This window comes from Kryptolebias marmoratus, linkage group LG13, assembly GCF_001649575.2.
Source record: "Kryptolebias marmoratus isolate JLee-2015 linkage group LG13, ASM164957v2, whole genome shotgun sequence".
NCBI classification, from domain to species: Eukaryota; Metazoa; Chordata; class Actinopteri; order Cyprinodontiformes; family Rivulidae; genus Kryptolebias; species Kryptolebias marmoratus.
The window spans coordinates 2,931,442-2,940,129 of record NC_051442.1 but is presented as its reverse complement, the minus strand read 5'-3'; the positions used below and the strand labels follow the sequence as shown (position 1 = coordinate 2,940,129).

Here is an 8,688-nt window from a genome sequence, read left to right as displayed (position 1 = left end):
CTCGGCCCTCGGCCCTCGGCTCTCGGCCCTCAGGTGGAACCCGACTCACCTGGCTGCTCGCCGTCTTCTCGGAGCTGACGGGGTGGTGCGCCTGCAGGGGAGGAGGGTGGGACATGGGCGTGTGCAGCGGCCTGTGGAGCGAGGTGGGGGCGTGCTGGAGCTTCGGGAGCTGCGGCGTCACCGGCGGCTTGGTCGGCGTGCCGGGGGTCGTGACCTTTGTGGCGGCCTGAGCCGGTGTGGCCGGCGGTCTGTCCTTGGGGCTCTGCGGTAAAGTCTGCGGTTTGGGCGGGGTCTGATCCCGCGGTTTCAGGACTGTTTTAGTCAAAGGGGGAGTGGAGGAGGAGGAGGAGGAAGGCGAAGGCTGAGGTTTGCTCTGCAGCTGCGGCGGCGTGGGCGGGGCCTGCTGGCTGGGGGCAGAGCTGCGCCGGCTCGGCTCCACCTCAGACTGGCTCAGCTGAGCGGCTTGTTTGACGGGCTCCGACGCCGACTGGTTGGATCGGTAGAACAAGCCCGTCTGAGGGTCCAAAGTGTCCCCCTCGAGCTCGGCCACGTCCAGCACGGCGTCCGTTTTCCCGGCGCCGTCTGAGGACTGAAAGCAGACACGGGTCACTAACATGAACACAATAAATCATCAGAAACGACATTAATTAAAGAATGCATATCGCCCGCCGCCTACAAGGAGCTGAGGACGGAGAAAAGCTTCAGATCTGTGACAGCAAAGGTCAAAGGTGAGAGCAGCCATGTTGTTTGGTTTGGAGACAGGACAGGAAGTGTCAGAGCTGAAGAGGTTGAGGTTCTCCTTGGGAGGGACGAGGATGGACAGGATTAGGAATGAGGACATCAGAGGGACAGCACAGGTTGAAGGACCAGGAGATAAAGTTGGAGAGGACAGACTGAGACGGTTTGGACATGAGCAGAGGAGGGACAGAAGGATGTTAGAGACACAGAGGACAGACTGAGATGGTTTGGACATGAGCAGAGGAGGGACAGAAGGATGTTAGAGACAAAGAGGACAGATATGGATGCAGTTAGAGAGGACATGGAGGGAGGACAGAGGACACAGAGGACAGAGTTAGATGGAGGACTCGCTGTGGAGACGCCTGAAAAGGTAAGAAGAAGAACTCAAACTGAGGCTGTCTGCAGATTTCTGAACGAGGTGTTCCACATAAGAATGGCTCAATGAACAGAAAAGGTTGTCGTTTTTTGCTGAGTCACTGTAACTCGACACCCGCCGAGACGCTTTCGCTGAAACCACAGCTTCGTTTGAACGAAAAGTTCCCGCGAAAGTTTTCAGCTGAGGTTTGTGGTTCGGAGAATTCGACTCCGCTCCTCTGTGGTGGCGTTTAAAGCAGAAACCCTGAACAATGGGAGTGGGGTAGACCAGTGAAGTGGTAAAATGCCGTCTCATTGTTTGGTTTAGGAGGCAGCGGTGATATTAAAGGCTGGAGGGAATGCATGTCACCCGCTGCCTTTCAGCCCAGAGTCCTCCATCTTTGAAACCATCGTGAGATGCCCCACTCTGAGTACGAGTTGGGGATGACTCTCAGCTACGACCACATCCAACTTCAGCTCAATATCTGCTAAGAGGCACGAGCAAAAACATGATCCTTCCTTTCAGCGGCGGGCGATCACAGGTGTGACGTTTCTGATACATAAAACCGGAGACTTTACTCTCTGTGTGAAGTCCTGCGTCACCGGGTGAGACGCCGCCGCTGCCGGTGCAGGCACAGGAGCAAGTAGAGGTGCTGGTGCTGCTGCAGCGGGCTTGGTTGCCACGGTAACCTGGCTGCCGCGGGACGTGACCGCATCCTCTTCCCCCGAAGGCGCTCCCGCTCCGCCGGAGTTACCTGGAAGTGGATTCAGAGTCAGGCTCGTCAGGCGGCAGAACGCATGACAGGGTTCGCACGCCAGTCATCACAGGTCACCGCCCACACACACACGTGTACACACACACGCCAACACACACACACGCCAACACACACACACGCCAACACACAAAAGGAGAAGCACATTCCACTGTTTGCTAATCTGAGGTTTTTATTACGAAATGCAGCCCGTTCCACTGAATCTGTTGACGGAGGAGCCAAAACAGGAAGTGGGATATTTTTAGAAGGTACCTGCTGTGGCGCCAGGCTCCGCCTCAGAGGTCGACGGCCTGGGCGACTCGGGACCGGGCTTCTCCTGCGGCAGCTGGATCGGAACCGCCATCTGGCTGAGGTCGATGGTGTGCTGCTTGGATTTGGGCTCAGCCTTCTCCTTTGCTGTTCGGAGGAAAACGAAGCCGTCAGCTTGAATCCACGGTTACAGACACTTTAAAGGGATAGCCCGGATATTTTGAAGTGGGGCTCCGGGTTTGGAACAGTTAATATCTTACCTGTTTCAGATAGCTGTTTGAACGACCTCTGTTTGGAGAAAAAGTTGATTTCTGACCAGACTGACGAGCTAACGGTTGTCAGTTTGGCCTCACGGTCATTCTGTAAACGCTGAGTCAGCGAGCAGAGTCAGAATGCTGAGTCAGAATGTTGAGTCAGCTACTCACAGTTTTTACATTCTGCGTATTTAACTTTGTTAACAAACATTTTCAGAGTAAAATCTCTTCAGCTCCTGCTTCGGCTACTGGCTCAGTTTATAGCTCTTTTTCTTGTTCTTTTTAGCCTTTAGCCAACATGTTGCTATTTTTAGCTTTTAGCCAACATGTAGCTATTTTTAGCCTTTAGGCAACATTTAGCTATTTTAGTCAACATGTTGCTGTTTTTAGCTTTTAGCCAACATGTTATTTTTAGCCTTTAGCCAACATGTAGCTATTTTTATCTTTTAGCCAACATTTAGCTGTTTTCAGGTGTTTAAGAATCGCCTGAGACCGGTTCTCCTGATTTTGGCTCGTTTTTTTTTTGTCGATCCGGTCAGAAATGATCCGTTCTGAAAAAGAGCTGAAGTTTCCCTTTAATCTGGAGGCCAAGTCGACGAGTCCCTTCGAGTTGTGACTCAAACCGTTCTGGTCGTTTCCACAGATCCAACCAGAGGAGTTCTCCACAGAAACACACTCGTGTTCCTCGCGATCGCCTGCATTCTGGCGGCGGGCGACCATGTTTTTACCCCCCTGTGTCGGCGAAGAGCCGACAGATTACAGGAAGGACTCGTTGATCGGCTCACGTTTCAACAAGAATTTAAAACTTTCAGGGGATTTTTAGTTTTGTGTTAAACAAACGAACATCACAAACGGCGCCTGCTGATGATGTCGTCGGCGCCGTAGACGTGCAGGAATCCATACAGGTGTTAAAAGTATTTCCTCCCTAGAACATGGAAGTCACGGGGAAACAAAAAAAAAAAAACCCTGTTCTGCTGGTTTTCAGCTCGGTGAGCTCATTATTCACTTTTGTTTACGTTATTATAAATCTCAGAGGAATAAATAAAAAGGGGGACAGGCAGTGAGCGGATGCTGTTTACATGTAAACAACCGGCGCCGCTGACGTAACGCTTCACCTGACGTCTGCTGCAGCTCCACCAGAGCTTTGATGGTGGAGGTGGCCGACTGGGATTCCCCACCCGTCACCTCCTGGTAAACCACGGCGGCGCTGGACTCCACCGCCACTTCCTGTTCTGTCCAATCCTGCTCCCTGGTGGACAGCACGTGCACTACAGCCGGCGGCTCTGGGGACAGGAAACAAGTTGGGACAAACTTCAGAGAAGCCCCGCCCCCTCGCCCCCCGGACGGTAACTAACATCTCCAACCAAACAGCCACCTGATTATTTGTCTGTTAGCAAAATATCTCATGAACCACTGAAAGGATTTTAATGAAACAACAACTGACCGACCGTTGGAGTCAACCCAATTCAAGATGGCTGCCACAGCCAACAGAACTTAACCCTTTCAGCCTCCAGGAGAAGTCAGGAAGTCGGCTCTCGTGGTCGCGGGACGAAAACGGTGTCATTTTTGTTTGAAAAGCAGCTTCTTCCGTCTCAGTGGTTTGTGCCAAGTGTCGTGTGATTGGTCGGAAGTTATTGTGGGCGTGGCTAAGTTTCAATGGAGCCATTTTGCTTCTGCTGCTCCTCTGTTAGAAAACACAGCCGTGTTTACGTCTGTTCCGGCTAAACTTAGAAACCTCTGAGCTCAAAAAGACCACAGAGACGCGGGCGGCTCTTCGTGGAGGAAGTGCGCCTCGGCCGGGCGGCGGCGGGACACGTTCCCTGCCGAACGGCGTGTTCTGTCTCAGTCGGTTCAGTCGGTCGCGGTGAGGGAAGCAAACATCTCTACGAGGACAGGAGAGCTGAGACGCCGGCGGGAAGAAACACGTTTTAACGTGGCAGGAGGAGGGAGGAGCTTCCTGGAGGAGGGAGGGGCTTCCTGGAGAAGGGAGGAGCTACATGGAGGGAAGGAGGCGCTTCCGGGAGGATGGGAGGAGCTTCCTGGATGAGGGAGCTTCCTGGAGGGAAGGAGGAGCTTACTGGAGGCAGGGAGGAGCTTACTGGGGAGCGGGAGGAGCTTCCTGAAGGATGGGAGGAGCTTCCTGGGAGCTCTGAGCGTCTCGTGGACGATGAAAGGCGTCTCAGTTTCATGTGAACGTGAACAGACTTCATGACTTCTCATGGAGCAGGACGGAGCTTTTAGAAACACAAAACTAAAAACCAAACAGTAATCTTCTGTGGTAGTCGCTGTGAGTGATTCCCGTCACACATTCTGACGGTGAAAGAAGTTTGTTTAAATTTCTAAAACACAGCATAATTTTCACTTTGACAGAAAAGTTCAATAAAACAGTTTTATCATGACTCAAAGGTTCACAGACGACAGATATTTCAGCGGTTCAATTCGTTTTTCAGGCTGTCGACACAGAAATATAAAAATAAGTGATCAGCGACAGTCAGACGGTTTGGGAGCCTCATCTTCCTCCTCCTCTTCCTCTGAAGCTGCCTCCAGACGTGAAGTTCAGATAAAACTGGTTGTTGAGCTTTAATGACCTTCACTCATTACTGTTGGTCTCCAGCAGATCACTGAACCTACCCTGAGCGGCGCTCTGGGAGGCCTCGCCGGGCACGCCGCCGCCCTCCGTCAGGCCACCGCCGCCGCCGCCGCCGCCCTCGTCCTTCTGCGACCCGTCCGGGCCCGAGGTCTGGCCCTGGCTGAGCTCGGCGGAGCGGGTCACCTGCTGCAGGGTCTCGGTGACGAGCTGCCGGGTCTGCTCGCTCACCACCGCCGCCTGGAAAACCGGCTTGGGCTTGATGAGAACCTGGAAGCAGAAGCGGGAATCGGACCGTCAGCATCCGCCATCTTTTACCGCCGGGGCTGCAGGTAAATTTACAAAACTGTGGCTCCACGTTAAAATATTAAAAGCGTATAGATTTTTATGGACAAAGCATTTTTCTCACAACCCTCTGATCCTCGAGGTTTTACTAACTTTCATCATTTTGGTCGTAGGAAGGTTCTCCATCGTTCCACGTTTTCTCCTCTCGGGTCGGTTCAGCTTTCAAAACAATCAGCTAATTCATGATTTAACACAGAAGGCTAAATCTTTTACTTTTGATGAATTAATCATCAATTAAAACCTACAGTTTGTATTTATTTAGGTTATTCTTTTATCCAAACACGTTTATTACTTTGAAAAAGGTAATTATTTAGAGTTTTTGGTTCATTTTTATTAAATAAATTCCTACAAACAGCTTATCCAAACGTTTATAACCAAACATTAATTCAGGGGATTTAGTTGGTTGCTGTTTCTTTTTTTTGCCTTCTGGTTTAGTTTCAAATCCTACAGAGCAGATATTCTGCAGAATCTGATGTTAAATCTGCAGAAAAACCAAAAATAAAACATTTTAAAATCCCCCGTTTCTCTTAAAAAACAAGAAAAAACACAGACGTCTGAGAAGCTGCTGATTTAATGTCAGCGAAGGTCAGATTTACAGACGAGAGTTTAAAGATAAAAGCTGGAGTCAGTTTATCAGTTAGTTTTATTATTTGAGCCGTTTGGATCAAACCTGGAAAATAACTTCATCCGTTCAGACTTTAAACGTTTCAGGAAAGGAGCGGGATGCTGATGCTTCCCTTTCCGATTTCCCAAACGCATGCTGGGATTTTACAGGGAATCTTCAACGTTCGCTTCAAAACTGACCAACAAACAAAACAAAATGAAGACGTGTTTGATGTGGGAGCAAACAGAGAAAGAATAAATCACCGTTCGGTGGGTTTTATTTTCTCCAGGAGGAGTTAAAACGGTTTTATCTGAACGATGCTGACGGGTGATTTTTCTCCTGAGGTTCCAGCTTGTTTTATGTCAGAATGAGACAAAATAATAATAAAAAAGGATCATTTCCAGCTGTTAGGTGCAACAGAAAGCCGACGACTTCGCTTTTAACGTTGTTCGACTCGAATTTGTGGAAGTAAAAGGGAGGAAGAGGAAAACAAAACAAGCGTTTAAACTCGGATATACGTCCGTCCGTTTATAGAACGGGTTTTTTTTTTGTTTTTTTCCCCCGCCTCTCGTTAAATTTATCACCGACTCTCACTTCTCTGGAAAATGTTTAACGCAGACATCGTGACATGAGTGACTACATCTGAAAACAAAACAAAAACCGAGGAGGTCTTTCTGTGGAGAACCAGTCGTTTCTGAGCCTTCTGATCACTTCACGAGACGCTTAACGAGGTTTAACCGGTTAGTTAACGGTCGGCTGATCGGGGCTCACCTGCGTCTTGCCCTGCTGGCCGTAAACGATCTTAGTCGGGATGATCTTGGTGGCGGCGGACTGAGAGCCGCAGCTCAGGCCTTTGGGCTGCGTGACGATCATCTTGGTGATGGGCCTGGAGGTGGTGATGATGGCCGGCTTGGTGCCCTGAACGGCCTGCAGGCTCTTCTCGCCCTGAGGACACACACACACACACACACACACACAGGTTAGGATTATTTAGCTGAGAGTTAAGATTCAAACTGAACTCGTTCGGTGCTTTTAGCTGTTTCAGCCGCTCGTAGATCAAAACGTTCGGCTCGTTCAGACTTTTTTGTGACTTTTATTTCCTAACGAGCCGAAGATCTGTCCAATCAGCAGACTGCAGGACGCTGATTGGACAGAGAGCGTCTCCTCCACAAGAAACCCGCCATTTTTAAAAACCTCACAACAGCAGCGTTCGTCTTTTTTAAATTTTTCTTTATGTTTTTAAGAAACTGGCGACATGTAAGCCGACCCTGCGGCGCCCCGAGGTGCAGATGTTTCTTCTTCATGTTGGCTGACGACCCGAGGACCCGAGGACCCGAGGACCGGAACCAAACGGTATCTGTTTACGAGCGCTGACCGGTGGAAGGAAAGGTGACCGTGGCAGAAGACGGTGAGCATTTTTTTGACTTTGTTTTGCTTATTTTCGCCGTCGGGGTCAGGTTTGGGCGGCCCCGCCCACATCGAGGCGCCACTCAGTGATATGTGGACCGAGCAGAACTGAGCCGGGTGGAATTAGGGCGGAGCGGGTCGTGCTGAGACCGGACCATCAGATCTCTTCAGTTCCCTCAAAAACATTTTTCTTCTTTTGCTCCTTTCAGCTTTGATTTGATTCAGTTTTGAAACAAACGAAACCCTCGTCTCTCGAACGTTTTTCCTTCTCCGTCACCATCCGGTCACTTTATTCTGATAACAGGAACGGATTTATCTAAAGGAGCAGGGACCGCCGAGCCCGGGACCGCCGGCGGGAAAGGAAAACGCCGAACGTTCAGGGTCTCACCTGTGAAAGTTTAGGGTTTTTTTCCTGAAACAGAACCGAATAAACAGGAAAATCCCCCGAACGCCGACCTGCAGGTGTTCCTTCATAGTTAGCTTTTATTTCTGGGCTTCTTTGTTCGGCCTTTATGTTCTTTCAGCCTGCAGGGATGAAACCTTTCTGTTTTTATTGAGACAATAAAACCACCAGAACTCAAACGTTCCTGTGATCGGATCTCGTTTGATCCGATCTCTGCTGGCGTCTCTGAAACACCTTCAGACCCGTTTCATTATTCTAACACTTATTTGGAGCCATTTCTGTTGAGTTTCCTCCTAATAAGCTAACGAAGGCGACGTTTTTGGTGCTCAGGCTGTTCTGAGATCAGCGTGGTGACCGGTGACCGCAGCGGGTCCAAAAACAATCAGAACAAACATTAAACCAAAGAGAAACTCACACATGTAGATTTTGTTTGTAAAAAAAATTGCATTTCTATTTAGGATTTTAATAAAAGTTTATTGTAACTTCAAGTGGGGGAAAATAAAAGCTGTATTTTTAGAAAATTCCCCAAAGATGGCCGTTTAATTCTTTGTAATCAGCCGGCAGCTGAGGGGACTTTTTAAATCCTTATTAGCAGAATGAGGTCAGGTCAGTTCAGACGTATCCAGATACAATCAGAGTGGATGACTGAGAACCTTCACAAGCAGTTTAACAATCAACCAAAATGACTCCCAGCCTTTGATATGAATGTAGAAAACAAAAGTGAACCACGTGTTTCACCCGTAGAGTCGGAGCGTTCCTGATCAGGGCCGTAGCTCCCATTGATTCCACCAAGGTCCGGACCTCAGTGTTTCTCTGCTGTGTTTATTATAAAAAATGAATCCAAACAAGGCTTTTGAACGGCGTGGTTCTCTGCGTAGCTCCACCAGTTTCCTGTAGGAGGCGCTGCAACTGTGTGCAGCTGCAGCCAAACTCAATGTCTACGAAGAAGAGCGCAGCTTTGCTACCTTACTGCT

The 8,688-nt window shown here is 49.5% G+C and overlaps 1 protein-coding gene across 2 annotated transcripts in view; it reads right to left on the bottom strand.

Annotated features, from left to right (window-relative positions):
* Positions 1 to 8,688, bottom strand: part of emsy (EMSY transcriptional repressor, BRCA2 interacting) — an 18,554-nt gene that overhangs the window by 3,318 nt on the left and 6,548 nt on the right. For both annotated transcript variants that reach the window (XM_017429188.2, XM_017429189.2), the window contains exons 13-18: positions 6,676 to 6,849; positions 5,000 to 5,225; positions 3,484 to 3,651; positions 2,118 to 2,261; positions 1,672 to 1,847; positions 50 to 589 (exon numbers count right to left, since the gene is read on the bottom strand). In XM_017429188.2, coding sequence (XP_017284677.1) covers positions 50 to 589; positions 1,672 to 1,847; positions 2,118 to 2,261; positions 3,484 to 3,651; positions 5,000 to 5,225; positions 6,676 to 6,849 — 1,428 coding nt within the window. The remainder of the gene's footprint in view (positions 1 to 49; positions 590 to 1,671; positions 1,848 to 2,117; positions 2,262 to 3,483; positions 3,652 to 4,999; positions 5,226 to 6,675; positions 6,850 to 8,688) is intronic.